The 22,674-nt window shown below is 37.7% G+C and overlaps 1 protein-coding gene across 8 annotated transcripts in view; it reads left to right on the top strand.

The window, feature by feature from the left end:
• HUWE1 (HECT, UBA and WWE domain containing E3 ubiquitin protein ligase 1) overlaps positions 1 to 22,674 on the top strand; it is a 143,792-nt gene that overhangs the window by 4,813 nt on the left and 116,305 nt on the right. For all 8 annotated transcript variants that reach the window (XM_032619088.1, XM_032619085.1, XM_032619086.1 and 5 more), the window contains 2 exons: positions 1,418 to 1,554; positions 22,504 to 22,572. In XM_032619088.1, the coding sequence (XP_032474979.1) occupies positions 22,528 to 22,572 (45 nt within the window). In that variant the 5' untranslated portion in view covers positions 1,418 to 1,554; positions 22,504 to 22,527. The remainder of the gene's footprint in view (positions 1 to 1,417; positions 1,555 to 22,503; positions 22,573 to 22,674) is intronic.

Here is a 22,674-nt window from a genome sequence, read left to right as displayed (position 1 = left end):
ATTCCTACCTATGTTTCTGGTCTAGGAGTTTTAATGCAAAATCACCTTCCTGGAATGACCCCTGGCCATTAATGTTCCTGTCAAGAACCACACCCAGGTGTTCTGCCTTTAGGAAGGGATGTTTCGTCCCTTGCCTACTCCCTCCTTCCACTCCTTCAAAGTCGGTCTGTCCTGTCATTCACCCTATGAAAGTAATGAAATTTGGTGCTGTGCTTTTCACAGTAAGAAAGAGAACATCTGCTAGCTAGTTTTTAAGTGTTCATACTGCTTTTCCCCTACCTCCTTTCTTTGGTCCCTCAGATCAGTGTGGGGATCTGTTATTTGGGCTTACCTGAGCAGGATAATTCCTATCTGAGAGGATTTAGAAAGGTTGTTTGGGATACCAAGCTTCTTTTCCAAAGTGAATTACTGACAGTTCTTTAATACACTATCCCCTATTGTGTTTTTGCCATTTTATATTTTCTAATACTCTTTACTAAGTAGAAGTTACTGTATTCAGTTTGGATGTTAGTTTTCCTTACTGTTTATATTTTAATTAGACCAATATTAAAATGAGTGCTTTTTTCTAATTACCTTGGATGGATGATGGGGTTTGAAATAGGAATATGATAGTGAAAAGTTTACATAGGATTAAAATTTTACTATGGGTAACCATCTGTTGATTAACTATATGCAGACAATGGTTTTGCGCTTTAGGGTTTGCTTTATTTAGTTTGAAGTGCTTTGGAGGTAATGTAATTTTCCCCCTTTTTCATGGAAGGACAAGAGATCGCTTTCTGTTTTGAGATTTTGCCTTGGTGTTTTTCACAGTGGGTCAAGTAGTGATTAGAAATTAAACCTTAATTTGACTTTTGTCATTCGGAACTAGAATAAATCTGGGAATGATAATCTAGGTGTGACCTAAAAGGTTTAATTTATTCTAGGTGGTCTCTGAGAAGGGAGGAAGGAGTGGCAATACCAGTTAAAAACTGTCTAAGGTTCAGTGGCAGAGTTCAACCTGAGTTTCCAGGGTGTTTATCATTTGTTTCCCAGTATGGCCAAAAAAGCATGTATGAAGGTGAAAAATAATTTATGTGTGCAGTTTTTTTCACAAAAAATTCAACATTGTTTTAGTGTCAATTCACAACAAGGATATAACTTTGTCTATAAAATAATCACTATTCCCTATAATTTCATTGGAATTGAGAGCTGAGTTTTCAGGGATGTTGTCTAAATGTCAGAAGAATTGCTTTAGCTTTGGTTCTGAATTCTTGTTGCTGCTCAAAGCAGGTCCTAAAAAATGAAAATTGTTATGTGAGGGTTATTGCTTAAGAAATAATAACTGTGATTATGTTTGAACGTTGATATAATGGTTAGCTCCCCCACACCCTAATAAATGTGTTGTGTATCTCTCCCCCTCCTTTTTTTTTTTTTGTAGGTCCTCCAGTAGTCTGACCTGAGTGGGTTAGCATTCCAGAGGAACCAGCAGACCAACTTGGTCAGGAAGGTTCAGGAAGCTCTTGGAGCAGTGTTGAGATTTCCTACCAGGATGAGTATGATTGGCTGTGATTTTAGGTTAGTTTTTGTGGATCTTTGTGGGTAGTATTTGTATTATACTTCCTGGAATGGAGATGGTGGGGGTGTATGTATTTCCACTCTGTAATTGAGCTGCTTTGGTTTCTTCCATTGTTTGGATCTGATGTGGTACTGGCTGTTTCTTGTGTTTAAATGGAGCTCATTACTAAATTAAAATTTAAATGAATTCTGTCTGTACCTGATTTTTTAAGTCACTCTAAGAATCATTCAAAAAATAAAATTGCAATATACTATGTCTAACCAATTTTTTGGAATTTTTCGAACATATAAAAATTGGATAATATAATGATCCCCCTGTGTACCCATCACCGGCTTTAACAGTTGCCAACTTGCAGCCATTCTTTTTCATCTATACTTCTACCCACTGAGGCCCCTTGGATTATTTTGAAATAAACCCCTACTGTTGTTCTCTTTTTATTTGCAAAATATTTGTATCTAAAAGATAAAGGGCTCTTTTAAACATCAAAACCATTACCACAACTCAGAAAATTAACTGATTTTTTTTTCTTTTTCTCACTGTATTGCACTGGCTAAGACTTTCAGTATGATAAAAAATTAACTGATTTTTGAAAATATCAAATATGAAGCTAGTGTTCAAATTTTAGTTTGAATCAGGATCCAAAGAAAGTCCATTTATCACAAAGGAAGATTGATATCTTTCTTAAATCTGTTTTAATCTGCAGGTTCCCTCCCTTTTCTTTTTCTTCCAATTTATTTGTTGAAGAACTTATCCTGTAGAGTTTCCCCCACATTTGGTGATTACATTCTCAAAGTGGTATCTAACCCATTCTTACTAAATTAAAGACCCTGGAGGACCCCATTATAATGGAACAATGGCAGTAATCTCCTATATCCCAGTTGGAGTTGATACTGCTGGCCTAGGCACTATCCCAAAATAACTAGTCATGGGTTCCTTTTTCTGTGGCAGAGTCTGATTTAATTGATACCTGACTTCAGTTCCATGTCTTGGCCCTGCTTACTGCTCCACATGAAAAGTAGGCCTCCTTGTGGAAGAAGCTAATGTTTCCTAGATAATGACCTGATTGTGCCTTTGGGGTTTTTCATCATGGTTTCAATTTCCTTAGGTAGTTTAGTTATTTTTATACTATCTTATAATGTTGCTTTTTATTCTTTTGATGTTGGTATCTCAGCTGCTCTGACCCATAACTTCTAAGCTTTTAAGACTTAGTGATGAGTTCCTCTGGCTGTGATACAGTTTTTGAAATGGCAGTACTAAACAATTTTTGAGAGCTTCCACTTAGACATCCTGATTTTCAGCTATTATACACAACTGTAGTTTTCCTGTGGTTATTTATTGTTTCATTTTATTTCTTCTGGAAATGCTGTTCCCCCAACATAGAGTCCTTTAAACTGTTCATTTCCTTGTTCAGCATTGGCCATCATAGGATCTACTGCATGTCCCTTCCATGGTCAAAACCTGAGAATGGAAGTTGGGCACGTATGCTCCAGTCAGCCTTTGACTTAAGCACACGTTGGGGGCAGAGCAAGGCCACTTGTGCCTACCTTTGAAATGAGAGTGATTACAAGTTTAAGGGGCAGAGAAGGTTAGAGGTCATGAATGAAAGTTTCTGAGGTATTTAGATGAAATATGATTGTGCATCATCAGTGCTATGGATCATGAGTTCAGGCTTTTCAGTTCTTTGTTCATTAATGGAGAAATCAGATTCTTAGTTGTAAATTGACTAGGTATTAAAGAAGTGATTTCTTGGGAATTACAGTGAAATCCATTTGTTCAAGAAAAGAATTTGAGCACATTATGTATAGTGATTAGACATTTACCCTTGTCCTGAGTTTTCTGTAGTTAGGAAGTTTGAACAATATCACTTAAACCTTGTAATCCTGAGTTTGTGAAACTAGGATAACTAGAGTTTTGGGAGAGAGCTTTACACACAGTAGACATTTCAATATTTGAATTGTTTCCAGAATTACAAGTTTACAATGGAAATCTATTGCTTCTTTTCCCTTTTGTTGTGTGTTTTCAACCGTGGATTCAGAGTATTACTGAAATGCCAGAATTGGTTGCTTTGAAAATATTTGCCTTTCACATTCTGTTACCTCTCTTGCAGTTTGATTAAATTGTTAAAATCTGATGTGTAGCTGTAATCATATTTGGCTGCTTTACAGTGATCTCACTATCTGTAAAGTTGACAGTAACAAGCAATTGGGTATTTTGCTATATTGTTCTCTGACTTGTTTCCTCAGTGACCGGTTATCAGATGTTTATATGTTAATGTCAGGGATAATTCAGCTCAAATTCTTTGGAAGCCCTCTCATTTGATGTGTCATAAGGGTTGAGTTGCTAAAACTTGATGTACTTGTTGACCAGCTTGGTATAGAAACACTTTCAGATAGTGAAGGAGTGGTTCTCTCTGAGTAAAACAGCTGTAGGTTTTGTTTGAGCTGTTAACCTGAGCATTTTCAACTTTTAGTTAAAAGTTTTAGTCATTTGGCTTTAAAAATTACAGTGGTGACATGGATTAGTTCCAGAATGTGATTTTACAGAAAATTGGAATTTCTTTCAACTTCTTATTAATATATCTTTTTTTTTTTTTTTTTTTTTTTTTTTTTTTGGCGGTACGCGGGCCTCTCACTGTTGTGGCCTCTCCCGTTGCGGAGCACAGGCTCCGGACGCGCAGGCTCAGCGGCCATGGCTCACGGGCCCAGCCGCTCTGCGGCATGTGGGATCTTCCCGGACCGGGGCACGAACCCGTGTCCCCTGCATCAGCAGGCGGACTCTCAACCACTGCGCCACCAGGGAAGCCCTAATATATCTTTAAATGGAGATTAGTATTGTAGATTGATTCAGTTTGGATTGCTGACTGGGCTAGGTGAAAGTGAAAATTCTTTTTCAACTCTGAGATTCTGATTGTATAATCTTAGATATTGAAAGAAAGCAGTTTTTCCTTTACAGTAATCTTTAAGTAGTGACTGAAAGGGACAAGGAGTAGGGAGATGCAAATTATTCTGGAATGACTTCTTAGTATAATCATTTAGACTTTAAAGATTGGTAAGTGTGAACATACTGCCATGAATTTATGTACCATCTTTAGCATAACACAAATTTTAAGTCCTTATAATTAGGTACCAAGATAATTGCTCTGGAAATACTTGGGTATATTGTATTTGGTGGCTGCTTATATTTTGGAACACATTTGGAAGATTGCTTTAATGATTACTTATTTGCTACAATTATTTTCTTATTTTCCTGTCTTTATAGTGAGGTGTATTTTTCCTGGTCTTTGTTTTTTGTTTGTTTTTCTGGCCACACCGCGCATCCTGCAGGATCTTAGTTCCTTGACAGGGATTGAACTTGGGCCCTTGGCAGTGAAAGCGTGGAGTCCTGCCTAACCACTGGACCACCAGGGAATTCCCGTCTTTGCTTTTTTTGTTTGTTTGTTTTTAAACTTCCCCTACTAATTTTCTATTACTGCATTCTGCTGATTGAATTCTTATAGGTGGAAAGAGCTTTCAGCACAGTGATTAAGAACCCAAACTCCCTGGGTTCAAGTTCCAACTCCATTGCTTATCAGCTGTGTCATCTTGTGAAAATTACTTAACCTATGTGCCACAGTTTTTAATCTATAAAATGGTAATAATAGTGTTACCTACCTCATAGGGTTTTTGAGAAGTTTAGCTGAGTTAATGGATATAAAGTTCATAGAACAGTAGTTCTGAAACTTTAGGGAACATCAGAATCACCTAGAGGGCTAGCTAAAACACAGATTGATGGGCCCCATCCCCAGAGTTTCTGATTCTGTAGGTCGGGGTGGGGCTAGATTTTGCATTTCCAACAAGTTCCCAAGGAGATGCTGGTGTTAATGGTCAGGGAACCAGTAGAATAGAACAGTGCTTGGCACAAAGTGTTAACTTTTTATTCAGGGCTACTTTCCCAGTCCCTAAGTAAAACACTTGACTCTTCAGTGCTGATTAGTACTGCCTTCAGCTAGAAGCAGTTTTGAAATCCTTCATTGCAGTGGTTCTCAAAATGTGGTCCCCAGATCAGCATCAGCACCATCACCTGGGAACTTGTCAGAAATGCAGATTCTCAGGCTCTACCCCAGTTTTATTTTTAAAGTGTGTCTTGACTTAATTGGGGTGTCTTAGACTTTTATTAACATCTCTATTGAGGTATAGTTCACATACCATACAATTCATCCATTTAAAGTATACAGTGGTTTTTATTTAGTATGTTCATGGTTGTACAACCATTACTACATCAATTTTAGAACATTTTCGTCATCTTTAAAGGAAACCCAGTGGCCATTAATCACTCCCCTTCTCCTTTCTCACAACCAACCACTAATCTATTTTTTGCTATAGATTTGCTTATTTGGGGCATTTCATGCAAAATGGAATCTTACCATATGTGGGAAACTTTAATGTGATTAAAATGTTTTCCTTTTATTGTTAAAAAATAGAAAACAAATATGGAAAACTATCCCCAAACAAATTTATGGCTTAATAAATTATCTTAAAGCACTTTTGTTACTACCACCCAAGTCAAGAAATAGAATTTTGCCTGTCACCCTAGAAGTCCCTCCATGTGCCCATCCCCATCACAGTATCCTCCCTCCCCCTGGAAAGTGACTACTGTTCTGACTTTATAGTAGTCACTTCTTTGCGTTCTTTTATGGTTTTAATCATACAAGTGTGCATCCCTGGACAGTGTAATTTGTCCATTTTTAAAAACTCAGTTTGTCTTTTAAGTATCTGTAGCTTCCCTTTCTTCCTTTTCTTTATACTTTGTCTATTGACAAACTCAGGCCATTTGACCTGTAGAATTTCCCAGACTGAATTTTGCTGATTGCATACTCAGTATAGTTCAATATGTTCTTCTGTCCTCTATATTTCCTAAAAATTGATAGCTACATCCAGAGGCTTTATAAATTCAGATTCATTCCCTTTGGCGGTGGTGTGTTCATTTACATTTGTTAGGTTGTAGTGGTGTCTTGGATTTTTTTTCTTTTTGATGTTAACAGCCACTGCTGCCCAAAGCTTAGATCCATTATTAATTCATTGAGAGTTGCAAAATGGTGTTTTAACTCTCATTTTCTTTTCATGTATTGGCTGGAATAATTTATAGTTTATATAAGAAAGGCAGAATAAATGCTCGGGTTTTAAATTTTTTTCTGGCAACTTAACTAGTTCTGTCCCTTTGGACAAGTTAACTTAACCTATCAGTTGCTTCATCTGGGAAAAATACCTTATTTATGGGTTTATTGGGGTTAAATGTGAAAATATAAGGTGTTAGTATACTGTAGGTGGTTAAGTATATGGTAATTTCTTTAACATACTATTTCACTTAACCCCTCTGACAGCTCAAAGATGGGCAGTCACAGTGGTGAACTGATGGCCAGTTAGCAAAGCCTGTCTGGATCCTTCAAGTCTGTGGTTAAGGAGGAATGGTATTTGTTCTTTGATCATTTGGGGGCTGAGTCTCTGGCCAGTGATAACTGAACGTTCCACCAGAGTAGTTTTTTGTTTTGCCAAGCCTTTGGAGTCACATTCATACCCGCTGAATGGTCCTACCCAGTTCTGTGGTGGTGTGCAGTGCATTGATTGCCTTGATTTCCCACCCTCCAGCTACACAGCCCCCTAGTGTTTTAGTTTGTTCAAGGTTCTCCTGTAACCTTAGTAACCCATGAGTCTTCCTAATGGTTATCAGTATCACCACTATTAACATACTTGAGTAGCACTTTTTAAAATTTTTATTTATTTTTGTTTTTGGCTGTGTTGGGTCTTCGTTGCTGCGTGCGGGCTTTTCTCTGGTTGTGGCGAGCGGGGGCTACTCTTCGTTGCGGTTCATGGGCTTCTCATTGCGGTGACTTGTTGCGGAGCATGGGCTCTAGGTGCGTGGGCTCAGTAGTTGTGGCTCGCAGGCTCTAGAGTGCAGGCTCAGTAGTTGTGGCGCATGGGCTTAGTTGCTCCGTGGCATGTGCGATCCTCCCAGACCCAAGGCTTGAACCCATGTCCCCTGCATTGGCAGGCACATTCTTAACCACTGTGCCACCAGGGAAGCCCTTGAGTAGCACTTTTAACATTTCATATATTGTATAAAATATAGCATATGGCACATAGTAAGGCCTCAGTAAACTGGAAACCATTGTTGGTTTTGTTGTTGTTATTGTTGTTAATATTATATCTTCTTTTTCCCTCTCACATCTTACTTCTCTTCAGTTCAACAAGCATTCTCTGAGTGTTTCTAAGTACAAGGAGCTAGGGACATACATTAGTATAAGAGAAGAGTATAAACCTGGATATATCCAGTATCATTGTTATAGATGCCTCTCTCTTTGTATCTACATCTGATGCCATGTTTTACAGGGACTAGCTTGACTACTCCAGCTTAGAGTGCCTTGCAGTCTGTTGACCTAATCTGGAGCTCCAGTTCCCTGCTTCTCAAATTTCCTTAACTGTCTTGGTGAGGCCAGCCTTAAAAGGAAGTATAGTCTGGAGAGGTATAGATGTCACTTGAATACAACCTTTTACATAGAGGATTTTAGATTTTTGCTTTTTAAAAGGAAAGGCAGACTGCCTGCATGGGTGAATTCACATATCTACCTCTAGCAAAACAAATTACCACTGGCGGTAGTCTTCTCCATGTCCAACAGAAGAGCTGGATAAGACCCTTATATTTGGTATTGTCTACATCAAACTCCTTATTTTATAGGCACAGGTTTTGGGGAAATGACTTGCCCAAGGTAACATGGCTGCTTAGGGGTGGAGTTGGCCATTGAACCAGGTTATCTAGTTTGGTATGTTTCCACTATGCTGTATCTTTCCTTGAAACTGAATTTATTATCTGTATTTCTAAATATGCCAGCAGGTGTCATCCATAGAAGTGCAAAATAAGTGACCCCCTTCCTATAAGAAAGTTAACCAAAAAAATGGAGGAAATTTAAGGGAGTAGAAAGGTAAATGAGAAAGTCAGAAGTTCAAAGAAGGCTTAGTTTCTTTTGCCCTTTTGACTATGGTTATTACTTTTCAATGTAAGGTCAATTTGGAGCTCTTTCATGGGACAATTTGATTTGGTTGCATGTTTTCATGCATATTTATGGATGCTATAAATCTATAGATGTGACTAAATTTCCTGCTTGTAAAACTTTCAAATTAAAGTGATGTTTTCTAAGCTTATCTTTTTTTCCCTTCCTTTTCAACTGTTTTAAATTATAAAAGTAACGTTTGCTATTAAAAAAAAAGATTCAAACAAAATAAACATTTCAGTTAAAAATTAGTACCCCCCCACAAATGATGGTCTCCTTTTATATCTGTTAACAATATGTACATATTCTTTTATAGCTTTTAACGTTTACATACTATGCTTATCCATTTATGTACTATACGTATTTTTATACGTTAGACTATATGGCTGGACTCCATTCTTTTTAATGGTTGCGTTGCATCCCAAAAGCATGAATCTGCTATAATTTCATCATTCCCTGTTGTTGAGCCTTGGAAATAGAATTCATCCTGAGTCAAAGGGTGGTGGTACCCATTTAATTTTTTGATAGGTATTGCCAAAATGACCTCCAGAAAGGCTATATAGAATTGCCATTTCCACCGAAGTGTTTGTGAGTGTCCTTTTCTCCACCTACATTTGCCTAAACAAGATACAGTTGGTCCTTTTAATTTTAACCAGTCTGTTGAGCAGAAATCACATCTCCTTGTTTTGATTAGCATTTTTGTAGTTACTAATAGGGATAAACAAATGTTTATATCCTCTGCAAATTACAAGTTCCCTTTTACTTGGTTTTCAATAAGATTGTCTTAGTGAGTTTTGGGTGTTCTTTGTATATTAGAAATATTAACCCTTTATTTTTCCTGTTGCAGATATTTTCTATGGTTTGGAATTTTTATGTAGTCAAATTCTTTTGTTTATGGTTTCTAGGTTGCACATCTTTCTTGGGAGATCTTTTCTTTGCCAAGATTACAAGAATAATTCCCTGCGTTTTATCTTCTAATACTTTTTTTTTTATTTTTGCGGTACGCGGGCCTCTCACTGTCGTGGCCTCTCCCGTTGCGGAGCACAGGCTCTGGATGCGCAGGCTCAGCGGCCATGGCTCACGGGCCCAGCTGCTCCACGGCATGTGGGATCCTCCCGGACCAGGGCATGAACCCGTGTCCCCTGCATCGGCAGGTGGACTCTCAACCACTGCGCCACCAGGGAAGCCCCTTCTAATACATTTTTTAAAAAACTTTATTTATTTATTTATTTATTTTTGGCTGTGTTGGGTCTTCGTTGCTGCGTGCAGGCTTTCTTTAGCTGCAGCGAGCGCGGGCTGCTCTTTGTTGCAGTGCGCGGGCTTCTCATTGCAGTGGCTTCTCGTTGTGGAGCCTGGGCTCTAGGTACGCGGGCTTCAGTAGTTGTGGCATGTGGTCTCAGTCGCTGTGGCTCATAGGCTCTAGAGCTCAGGCTCAGTAGTTGTGGTGCATGGGCTTAGTTGCTCCATGGCACGTGGGATCTTCCCGGCCCAGGACTCGAACCCGTGTCCCCTGCACTGGCAGGTGGATTCTCACACACTGCGCTATCAGGGAAGCCCCTAATATTTTTTAATAGTTTTTTTTTTTAAGTTGGAATTTGGCCAAGTAGCAAACTGGGTTGGTTACTTTTTGCTCTATAGGTTTTGAGAATAATTCAGGTTGTTCATGTTTAATACCTTTAACATTTGTCTTGAACTGAAGGCATAGTGTTATAGACAGTGTTTTAAGGGATCTTATTTATTATATTTCCATTTTACACATGTTTGAGGCCCAGATTGTCCTAAAGTCACAAAGTCAGTTTGTGTCAGGGAACTAGAGTGCCTTTGCATACTATTCTTACATTTTTAGCAAACACCTTTCAGTTATAAATGTTTTAAAGCAGCAGATTTTTCACATTGTCTGGTTTATTTAAAGAACATTGGAAATGACTGTGTGCCGGGCTGTATGTAGTGGTGTTTAAATTTACTCAAACAGAGCCAGTTTAGTCTATATGTTGGGACATAATCTTTTTTTCTAAAGGCTTTGTTTTAAAGCTTTCTTATCAGTGAACTAATTTGATCCTTGTAACAAAACTGTGAAGTTGGAATTGTTTTCAATTCTGAAAGGAGTTTGCTGCCATGTTGATAATTGCTATAAATAACTTATTAACCATGTAAAAGAATCTTTGTTCCTTCCAAATTCATTAAAAGTAGCTCAGAATAGTTGAGGTACACTTAAAATTTTTGATTCTTAAGTGGCATGGCCCGAACATTATTTAGTAGACTAACCTTTGGAGAACTATAACTAACTTGAGAGTGAGACCTGGAGCTTCCTAATCTTGTCATCAAAGTTAAGTTTATGTCCGTAATTAAGGCAAACAGTTTGGAGATTAATAAATACTTTATGTTCTTCATATGCAAATAACGTAGAAAGGCTGGGGAAAAAACCAGCTTTTTTTGGCTCTTGATCCTGTGTGTGTGTGTGTGTGTGTGTGTGTGTGTGTGTGTGTGTGTGTGTGTGAGAGAGAGAGAGATACCCAGCATAAGATTACTGCCCTTAGATTAATCTGGAGCTAAAAGAAATAATAGTATGGCTTACTCTTTGCCAGGCACAATCCTATGAGATAGACTGTGTTGTTTATTTTACAGAGGTTACTGACTCGGAGTAATTTGTCTGAGATTATACACCTAGTAAGTGGAATTTAAGCCCAGCTTGACTCCCAGGCTTTTCCATTCTGTTGTTGTCCTCTATTTCACTTTTACTTTCTTCCAGTAGTATTCCTCAGTTTCTACTTTTAAATTTAAAAAAATAGTAATCCTCATGTATGGTAGCAGATAAATACCAAGTTCTCTCTTCCCGTCATATAGATATATCTTTTGTCAGAATATTTTAAGGCATTAAAACCTAGCTTTTATTTAGAAATATACTTAATCTAACCTTTTTATGAAAGGATTGTGCCTTTTCTACCTGTCTTCAGGATACAGAACTAGAGTATTTTATCCAGGAATACAGAATTCCCCCTTACATAGAGGAGGTTTAATTTTAGAGATGCTGAATATTTCTTTATAAACCTAGGGACATGAGAGAATTGGAGCTGAATAATGCACAAGGGTTGGAATTCTGTTTCTTTGGTTTCCTGTACTGTCTTTATTGTATTTGACAGTGGCTAAATGAAAGTGAAAACACTGTAGTGGCTAAGCACACAGTGTCTTGGAGATATTTCTGGGGGTGATAGTTCCTAATGTTTTTCAGGTCACAGATCTCTTTAAGAAGCCAATGAAAGCTATCAACTATCTTCTCAGAAAAATACCCACATAGGTGAAAACTTTCCATAGAATTTAGGATTTTTGTGGTGCTCCCTCAATATAGGACACAAAGAAATCTAAAGATTTCTCCAAGTGTCATTAAGAGGATGTCCAAATTGCTGTTGTTTGTGCTTATATTTCCTAGTGTGTGTGTGTGTATTTTTTTTTCCTAGACCAAAGCATTATGCCCAAAGGTGAAAGCTGGGCTAAAATTGTTTCACTTTCGCTAAAGGTGTATACTCTGCTGTATGCAACTTTAATCTCTAAAAATCCAAATTTTTTTAAAAAGCAAGAAGATTATGGTTGGTGTTACATAAGGATTTATCCTATGTAGTGTGTTGATCTTGTAATTGGTTGTGTTTCCAGCTTTGCTTTGACCACTAGGAAGCTGTAATTTGTATGTTTTGTGTACTGGCTTTTTGTTGCTTTTATATTACCGTTGCTTCTAGTCTTCCTTTTTCTCTGATTTACACCTGACCATCTCATAGCACCTATCACAATGCCCTGCATGTAGCATATTAATAACTATTTGTTGAATGAAAGATGAAGATTGAATGAGTTGTATAAATTGGTTTTCTCAGTTGAAAATGCCACTTTAAAAAAGCGTTTAAAGTGATTTGGAATTTTTAGCTTTTTAAAACATTTACTGGGTAGTCATTCATTCATTTATTAATCTACTAAGTGACAGCTCCTATGCTGGCAACAGGAGTGCAAAGATAAATAGAATCCCACTCATGCAGAACTCACTCTAGTGGGGAGACTGACAGGTAAATAAAGAGAGGTGTGTTGATTGAGGGTATGTGCAGGATACAGTGGGGACACAAAGGAGAGAGTGATCAGTGTTACTCTGGGGGAGGGAATATCTGAAAAGGCTTGACAGAGAAAGTGACATTTAAGCTGAGCTCTAGGGAATATATGCAGGGAGCAGCCATTTTAGCAGAGAGAACAATCTGAGTCAAGGTATCAAAGGTCTTGAATGGTAGGGAAACTGTAAAAACTTGACATGGTTAAAGCGTGGGGAGCCAAGAGGAATATTATGTAATGTCATGGCCCTGGTAAGAGAGGTAAGCAGGCATTAGGTCCTAGAGGTCTTGGATACTGGTTAGGTATAAGGAGTTTACACTTGATGTTGTAGGTAGATTTTGAGTTTGAGGGAGATTGCTCTGGGAGCAATGTGGAGGATGGAATGGGGGGATCTAGCAAGATAAAGTCTTAATTTAAAATATTTCTAATTTATGAGATTTTCAAACATACACAAAAGTTTGCAAACAGTATAATGAACCCCCATGTACCTGTTACCCAGCTTCAACAGTTGTCAACACATGGCTATACTTATTTATATCCTATTCCCTTCCCCATTATTTTTAAGCATATTCCTAAATGAATCACAGATTGGCAAAGCATAATTAACAATATATAACAAAGTGGCTCTCAAGTCTGGCTGTGCAGCCAAATCACCTACACAGCTTGAAAAAAAAAGTTCCCACCTCTTATTGAGTCAGATATTTATATGGCCAGACATTTTTCATTTTCAAAATAAGCTAGGGTTGAGAACTCCAGATTTAATTTTTAAGTAAATTATTTTAAAGATATTTTAAAATTAGCAGACTTCTGATGGATGTGTTTTCCTGAACTCACTGAATGCTGCCTGTGGCTCTTCTGAGTGAAGATCATCTATTAGATAGTGGCAGTTTTTGTGTGGTTAAGTTGTTGACAATTCACTAGAGCATATTAGTTTAAAGGCTGATGTCTTAATTTTCTGTTAGAGGTGGGCAAGACTGAGAAGTACTTCCATCTTTGAAATTGGATGTGATGAGATAGGGAATAATCCATCATTGTTACAATTGATCTTTTGCACCAAATCCAGCCACAAGTAAAGATGGGGATGGGAGACAGAGCATTCTTAAAGGGTAGACTTAAGATTATTCCAGAGCACCAATTTAAAATGTGTAGACAAGGAGTCTCTTCCTCTCCTCCTTAATAAGCATAACTTTCACACAGGCATTGCTGTTATTTTTTTTTCTTAGGAATGCTAGGAAGGGAGGTCTCCTTGGCATGCTGCCATTTCCTCTCTGCTGGCAAAACTGATTTACAACTTTGGTGAGCCCTATTTGTTGCCTGAATTCTTTTGATGCCAGTTTCTCTCTAAGTAATTGGGAGTAATGACCAGAAGGATAACTCCTGGATCTGCAGCTTCCCAGGACTGTAGGGTAGAGGACGTGTAGGGGATGACTTCTCAGATGCCATTCTCACCTCCAAAGTCTGTGTTGGAGGTTTCAGATTCTTCCTCCTGGGTATCCCTGCCCTTATTTTGAGTATACTGCAGTGCAGAAAAGCACCAAGAGCAAGCATGAAAACTTATCTGAGGTATAGTGTTTTCAGATTTTGAGGGAGAGACCCTGTGGACGTATTTCTGCAGATAATTTCCAGATTTGTCTTGGGTGAGTAAAGGCTATACCTCATTTGCTTTATTATTACATCTTACTATCAAATGTCCAATAAAATCTAGGTCAGCAGTTCTCAGGGTCATATTTTATGTGGCCAAGGACAGGGATATCGGTGTCTGTAGGAGGGGTGTAGCGGGGTGGACTGCATACAGACATTTTGTGTACTGTAGAGTTGTGGAGCAAATTTGGTTTGAATCTAGGTTCTGCCACTTACTGGGTATGTGGCTACTCTTGGCCTCAGTAAACCAGGAATGATCTTCATCTCCAAGGTGTTATAAGGATTAGAGATAATACATAATAGGTGGTCAGTAAATGTTATCTGTTGTTATTATGGTGATAAATGGATTCTCAGAATATTTGGTGGGTATTAATGTAAATAATCAGAAACTAGACTGGATGGAAAGGCCTGATAATCAGGTGGTGTCCCCTTTCCCCTTTTACAAATCAGTCAGTGTGATGTCTCTGTCTCTAATCAAATGGTCAATAGCAGGCTGGGTTTCAAGATTCAGCTTGTTGTTTCCTGACATGATGGATGGTCTGGGCATTTCTCACCCGAATTTACTTTCAGAGACTGCAGAGAGGCAAAAGGCAAATATAATTAAGTATTTTGCTTTGTAGGACGTTGGAGTTTAGTATTCTCTAAAGCATTACTTTAAAACCACCATAATGCTTTTCCATGATTTCAATGGGAATTTTAGGCTGATTTTTTTGTTTTTCATTTAATTAACCAATATTTATTGTTTCCTGTAGGAGCTTAGTGTACAGCTAAGCTGTGAACAAAACAATCAAATAGGGAAAATGCCTTCATGGAGCAGACATTCCCATGGGTAGGCTGACTCTGATTCATCCACACTCCCATACATGTGTGCAGCATTTCTTAACCTACCAATAATAAACCAAATCAATAAATACTGAATGCTTGCTGTGTGCCATACATACTTCAGGATTAACCAGCAAGAGGTATAGGAAAGAGGCTCCAAGAGCCAACAGCAGCCAATCCAAGACATTTGTTTAGAGAATATTTTTCTTAATTTGATGCATGCCCTTTGGCTCAGGGGCCACTGTTTTCTACCTTAAGAAAAATTGTACAAAAGAAAAACTCTCATTATAAATGGATACATGATTATAGAAAATTTTGAAGGCTCGGAAAAGCATGAAGCATAAATAAAACTGTGTTATCCTGCCACCTAGAGGCAACCACTGATAATGTTGTATATTTCTTCCCTTCCCAAGGTTTGTTGGTTGGTTGGTTGGTTGGTTGGTTGGTTGGTTGGTTTGTTTTCTTCCTCACCCTGTGGCATACATTTTCTCATTAATGTCAGGGAGTGATAGGTACAGGGTATAGTGTGAGCATGTAGGAGGGACACTCAGTCAAGTTTTAAGAGATTAAGAAGAGGATTGTCCTAATTCTGGTTAGTACTATTTCTGCTGTTGAAAACCCACGTAAGTGTTCACTATGTTAAGGTGAAATAGTGAGATTCTAAATAGTCCCCTACCCTCAACTTTCTTAGGTATTTTCTTTCCATTATCTCCTTTTCCTCTCCCTTACCCTCTGCCTTTCAGTGAGACCCCATAATTTTCTGCTTGTATTTACAATCAGCCTTTTCAAGAGTGTTCTACACATGCCATCTATATTGCCTCACTTCCTATTGATTCCTTGACTCATTCCAGTTTGACTTCCTTTCCAACCACGCCACTGGAACTAATGCTTGTCAAGTTATCTCTAGTCCCAATTTCAATGGACATTTTTCTGGACATACCTCATTTTGGCATTTGACCCAGTTGATCAGCATTGCCATCTTGTGTCTTTCATGATGCCGTGATGAACTAGTTTTGCTTCTACCTCACCAGCCTCTCCTTTGCTGGATTCTCCTCCCATGGCTTCAAGTACTGTCTGTATGCTTACAATCACAGATTTTTTTTTCAGTGCATACTTCTTTCCTGAACTCAATTCTATAAATACTTGCATATCTATCACATGGAAGATGCTGTGCTAGATGCTGAGAGCTTAACACCGTAGAAAATCAAACCAGTTACACTAATTGATATTTGCGATGAGAGAAATAAGTAGGGTTACTATCATAAAAAAAATAACAGACAGCTTTAGGCAGGTTGCCTTGGGAAGCCGCTTTGGGTCTTAGTTTAAAGTCAACTTATCAAATAGAACTAGCTGTGGGAAGAATGAGTGTGGAGCAGAAGCATTCCAGTAGGAATAGCACCTGTAACGGTCTAGAGGCCAGAAACAATTTAGAGTGTTCCAGAAACTAAACGGAAAGACTAATGTGGTTGTGCAGAGAGGAGATTGGAGAGAGTTCCAGGAGCCAAATCATGCCAGGGCCCTCTGGGTCATGGTTAGAATTTGGAAATAATTGTAGGGAAAATGTTGAAAGGTTTTAAGCAAGGAGGTAACGTGAGCTGATATATGTTTTAAGAAGATTACTTTTGCTGCTGTCTGGAGAATGGATTGGATGAAAGTGAGTATGGAAGTGGGGAGATCCATTATCCATATTTCACAGTTGAGAAAACAGAAGTGCACATACGCTGATTTGTCCATGCTCATACAGTGAGTAAGTTGATAATAGCAGGGATTCTAACCTGGGTTTCCTGGTTTGGAGCCTGTGTTATAATCTGGTGCTTCTCAAACTTTAATATATGATCTTATTAAAATACAGATTGATTCTTCTTGTCTGGGTGGGGCCTGAGATTTTGCATTTTTAATAACTCCCAGGTGATATCAGTGCCGCTGATCCTTCAACCATACTCTGAATAGTAAGGCTAGTCCACCACTGTACTCAACTGCTGTTGACCCAGATTTGGAACTATAGGTGTCCTCTGCCCTTAAGCTAATTTCAATATTGAAAGTCATTCTAAATTTGATCAACCGGAGGTGATTACTACAGAGTGAGTTACCCTTTAAAGAGTGACTTCCCTCAGTGTATTTTAATTGTACCCTCTTGTCTTGATGTAAACCCTATAAAACCAAGATTCAAACTTCAAAGATAAGTGAAGTTGGGGGGAATGAAGGAGTGAAAAAAGAAATGGTTAATTAAATGGAAGTATTTAAGTGTAATGGTAATCGCTACAGATGGTGATTCATAATAATTCATTAGTTTTCTGAAAGTTGATCTTTCTAACCTGAGTTTAGGAAGAAATATTTATTATGTGTAGAGATTGCTTGGTGCACAGAGTTCTGGTCTGACCCAACAAAGGCAGTAGGCTATTTCCAGGGATTTGTTTAGAATTAACTTCTTTTTGTTAGAGACTTGTTTATGTAATGGGATTTTCATCTGTTTAACTTCTAAGCATTAGGTAGAACTCATTCTCTAGTTACTGTTCCATCATTAGTGAGATTGATAATATCTCAGCTTTTCACCTTGTGTCCCAGCTTCCTCTCTTACGATATTTTTTTTGAACAATAGGATCCAACAGTGTAGGGGAATTTATCACAAATTTGTATTTTCATCTGCAAGCATTTATTAGTAAATAAAGTGAACAGCATGTTACTGAAGCATGGACTTGGGAGTCAGAAGGGCCTGGAGTTAGATCTTGGAGCCAACGTTCACTAACCAGGCAAGGTTCTGAATTTCTCTGAGCCTCAGTTTTCTATCTGTAAGTGGGGAAAGAACTTGGCTTGAATGGTAAGGATTGTAGGAAAGACAAATATGAGGCCCCTGAGCAGCATGTCTCAAAGTGTATTCTTTGGGATTCTTAAATTGGACTTTCAATAGATGCCATCTGGAGGGAAAGTGTTTCTGTGTCCTATTAAGTTTCCTTTACCCGGGATTTCTTGGAGCTGTTAGTAATGTCAGTCAGCCATGTGACTGTCCTAAAGGAAGAGAAATTTGTAACATTTCCTAAATTACTGGAACCTAGTCTTCATGGAGCAAGATGCTCTAGAATGCTTTGAGAAACACCAGCCTAAGTATTATCTGGTTTGTAGTGGGCAATCAAAAAATATTCTCCCTTCCTACTGTGAAACCAGCTTAGAAATAGAACAGGAACAAAAAAGACTTGAATTTTCTTAATTGATGTCTCACAGGCAGTGATATCTTTCTTTTTTAAACTATAGGTATTTCTTGCAACAAAATTATAGAGGCCAGGTTAACATTGTACTTGTTATGGGAACGTGTGCTTGATCATTCATTTGTTTTGGCTTGTTTTTTTTATTTGGGTGTCTGTCATCTGAATCTGTTTATGAAAAGTCTGGAACCTGAACAATGTGGAAACTGAAAAAGCCAAATGCACTTGCTCTCCCAGAACCTTGACAGCTAGAGCATAGGCATGGGACCTCAGCTTGACCAATCAGATGCTCACACTTGGGACAGTGCATCTAGAGCCACTGATGCAAATACCTGAGACCATTTAGAAATCATACTGCCACCAGCAGTAGCTTCTAGGCATCCAGAGTCCGGTGTTGGCAGCATAGGCACCCCCAACTAAGCTGTGTCTGTGGGAGGTCTTTGGCTGTAGTTCCAGGATGCCTAGCTTCCTTGGTTCTGTTTTCTGAATGTGGATCTCTAAGCTTTCCTGTTGATTGCGTGAGCTATCAGTTACCCTTCCAGTAAGTCACATTTTTGCTTTAGTTAGCCAGAGTCTATTGTTTTCAACCCAGACCCTTGAATGGTACAGAATAAGTCAAAATAGCTTTAGTTAAAGTGAGATACATATTTGTGTGAAGATTTGCCAGTGACTTCATCTACATTTTTTTTAAGCCAGTAAAATCGCTGTGAGTTGGTTATTTGCACAAGTTTTAGTCTGTGCTCTTGGTCTGGAGGATTTTTTTTTTTTATTGTTGGGTTTCAAGAATTCTTTATTAAAAAAAATTTTTAAAAAAAGAGTTCTTTATATATTCTAGATAGTATGTATGGTTTGCAAATATTTTCTCCCAGTAGATTTTATAGTTTTACATTTAAGTCCATCATCCTTTTTTTTTCTTTTTTGAGATGTAATTGGCGTTTAACATTATATTAGTTTCAGGTATACAACATAATGATTCCATATTTGTATATATTGTGAAATGATCACAATAAGTCTAGTTAACACCCATCACCATAGTAACAATTTTTTTTCTTGTGATAAGAACTCTTAAGGTCTGCTCTTAGCAACTTTCAAACATATAATACAGTATTAACTATAGTCATCATGCTGCACGTTATATCCTTGTGAGTTCTTTGTTTTATAACTGGAAGTTTGTGCCTTTTGACTACCTTCATCTGTTTCACCCACCCCAGCCCCTGCCTCTGGCAAACACCAATCTGTTTCATGTATCTATAAGTTTTGTATTTTTGGTTTTTGAGGGTTTTGTTTGTTTGAGATTCCACATATAAGTGAGATCATACAGAATTTGTCTTTTCTCTGTTTGGCTTATTTCGCTTAGCATAATGCCCTCAAGGTCCATTCATGTTATCGCAGATGACAAGATTTCCTTCTTTTTTGTAAGACTGAATAATATTACATTTTATATATCTTCAATATATATAAAATGTGGTGTACATTTTATCTGTCTACAGCCACATTTTCTCTATTCATCCATCAGTGGACACTTAGGTTGCTTCCATGTCTTAGCTATTTTAAATAATGCTGCAGTAAACATGGGAGTGCATATATCTTTTCAAGTTAGTTTTTTTCATTACCTTTGGATAAATATCCAGAAGTGGAATTGATGGATCATATATTTAATCTTTTGAGGAACCTCCTTACTGTTTTCCATAGTGGCTGCACCAATTTACATTCCCACCAGCAGTGCACAAGAGTTCCCTTTTCTGCACATCCTTGCCACATGATCCATTTTGAGTTAATTTTTATATAAAATATAAGACTGAGGTCAGAGTTCATCTTTTTGCCTATAGATGTCTACTTGGTCTGGCACCATTTGTTGATAAAAATATCATTTGATTGTCTTGCTTTTTCGCCTTTGTCAAAAATCAGTTGGGCATATTTGTGTGGGTCTATTTCTTGGTTCTCTATTCTGGTCCATTGGCATATGTGTCTATCCCTCCTCTATTACTGTGTATACAGTCTTGACTACTGTAGCTCTGTGTGTGTGTGTGTGTGTGTGTGTGTGTGTGTGTGTGTGTCTTAAAATTGGATAGAATGATTCCCTCTTCTTTTTCAAAATTGTTTGAGCTATTGTAGTTCCATTGTCTTTAATATGAGTCTTCTTAGTCCATGAACATAGTGTATCACTTCATATTTTTAGGTCTTGATTTTCTAAATCAACATATTGTGGTTTTTAGCATACAAGGCCTGTACATGCTTTGTTATTTTTATGCCTAAGTATTTCAATTTTTTTTTTGAGCAATTATGAGCGGTGTTGTAAAGTTTTGAGTCCACATGTCCATTGCCAGTATACAGAAATATGATTGATCTGTGTACGTTTACCTTGTATCCTACAACTTTGCTGAGATCACTTGTTAGTTCTGGGGAGTTTTTTGTAGACTCCTTGGGATTTTATACTTAGATAATCCTTTGTTACCTGCAAATAAGGACAGTTTTATTTCTTTCTGATCTGTATACCTGTTACTTCCCTTTTTTTACCTTATTTCAGTGGCTAGAACTTCCAACACTGTGTTGAATGAAACTGGAGAGAGCAGACCTTCTTTGCTCCTAATTTTGGAGGGAGAGAATTCAGTGATTAGGTTTGTATGGTGTTGGGGCTAACTGCTACTTCCTGTAGCTGAGGCAATGTAATAGCCTTCCACAAATGACTACAGCCACAAAGATGTGACAGTCACTTGCTCTAAGTAATTGGTGTGAGGTTTTGTGAGACAAAGCAAACCTGAGAGTAAGTGTACAAGTAGCTCACTTATAGTTTCCACTACATGTATCAAATTGTTGCCAGGATCCTGTTGGCCTCATTTTAGATATTTGGAAATTGTTGGCAGAAGGCATCTTGCTTAAAATCTCTTAGATGCTGAGGTAATTTTTTAAAAAAGTAATCTGGAATCACATACCTTAAATGTGAACTTTAGAGGGGAAACATCTTTTTTCTTCAGGAATGATCCCTACAGCAACATTTTAGAACATATTCTGGATTTTGTACCAACTCTTTCTGAATGCCCATTGGTTGAATGGATGCCAGCCATACAGACAAATACATGTTATTTCCAAAATACTGAGCATGTTGGACTAACTCTAGACCAAAAGCTGCCTAAAATTTATACTTGTGCTTGGTCAGCTTTATATATTATGCCAGCCTTCTTGGAGGAGGGACATTGACCCCCAGTGACTACTGTATAGCAAATACATTATTATAGGTAAAGAGCCCTGCAGTTCACCTCTTCCTTTGCATATGTGCTAGTTGCTAATGGGGGAAACCTTTATTTCTTCCTGTGCCTTGGCCGGAGCATCTTAATGGACCTTAGTAAAATGATTGTGTTCTGTGCTCAGCATATTTCTAGTGGGAGTCTTATACCTCATTTTCTAATGAAAAAAAAAAGTATTTTGTTTCCTTTGTTCTTATGACATAATATATCTTTATGGGTTAAAACAGTAAAAGATACAGAAAAGCACAGGTAAAACAATTCATACATAATCCTTTTGGTTAGATTAAATTAACATTTTGATGCATACCCCTTCTAAGCTGTTTTCTTTACACATGGGTTTATACTATTTATTCTGTTTTGTAACCTTTCTATTTCACCAGGAACAGCTTTGCTGTTATGTAATTGTGTGCAGTGTTTTTAACAGCTGTGTAATAGTCTGTTTTAAACCAACCCTATTTTGGATATTTGATCCTTTTCACTTCTTCACTGTTATACATGGTCATGCAGTATGGATTCTTGTGATTAAATATTTATATACATTCTTATGATTTTCTTTGGGTAAATTCCCGGAAGTGGAATTGCTGAGTTTTCCAAAAAGCTGCAGGATATGGTGAATTTTTCCATCCTGAGGTGTGTTAAAACATTTTACTCTTACTTTCAAGTATGAGTTTGAGAGGTCAGGGTGGGGGGCATTTTAATTTTGGCTTAAATTGGTTACAGGCTTGTGTAACTTGAATGTGGGCCAGTTTTATTTGGAGAGATTGTTTACCACTCCTTACCTGGTATCTGTGCCTCTGAGTTGGCCTGCATCATAACTCCAATTTTACTTTAAACATTTTGCATGCTCTTTGTTCTATATTGTCTATGTCCAAGCATGTAGAGCTCAAGCTTGCAGCTTTAAGTCTCACTTTTTGGGGAATTTCTTTTCAGATCATAAAACAGAAAATCGAAAACATGAAAGTAGACAGGACTAAACTGAAAAAGACACCTACTGAGGCTGTAAGTATCCAAAAGTTTGCCTGTTTTTTCATTTCAGAAAAAAATCTTTGCCGTCAGTTCACTCATATTGATCTTCCAAATATATCATCACTTATATACACA

This window comes from Phocoena sinus, chromosome X, assembly GCF_008692025.1.
Source record: "Phocoena sinus isolate mPhoSin1 chromosome X, mPhoSin1.pri, whole genome shotgun sequence".
In the NCBI taxonomy this organism is placed as follows: domain Eukaryota; kingdom Metazoa; phylum Chordata; class Mammalia; order Artiodactyla; family Phocoenidae; genus Phocoena; species Phocoena sinus.
Note: the sequence above shows the minus strand (reverse complement) of the source record. Positions and strands in the feature narration are given on the sequence as shown.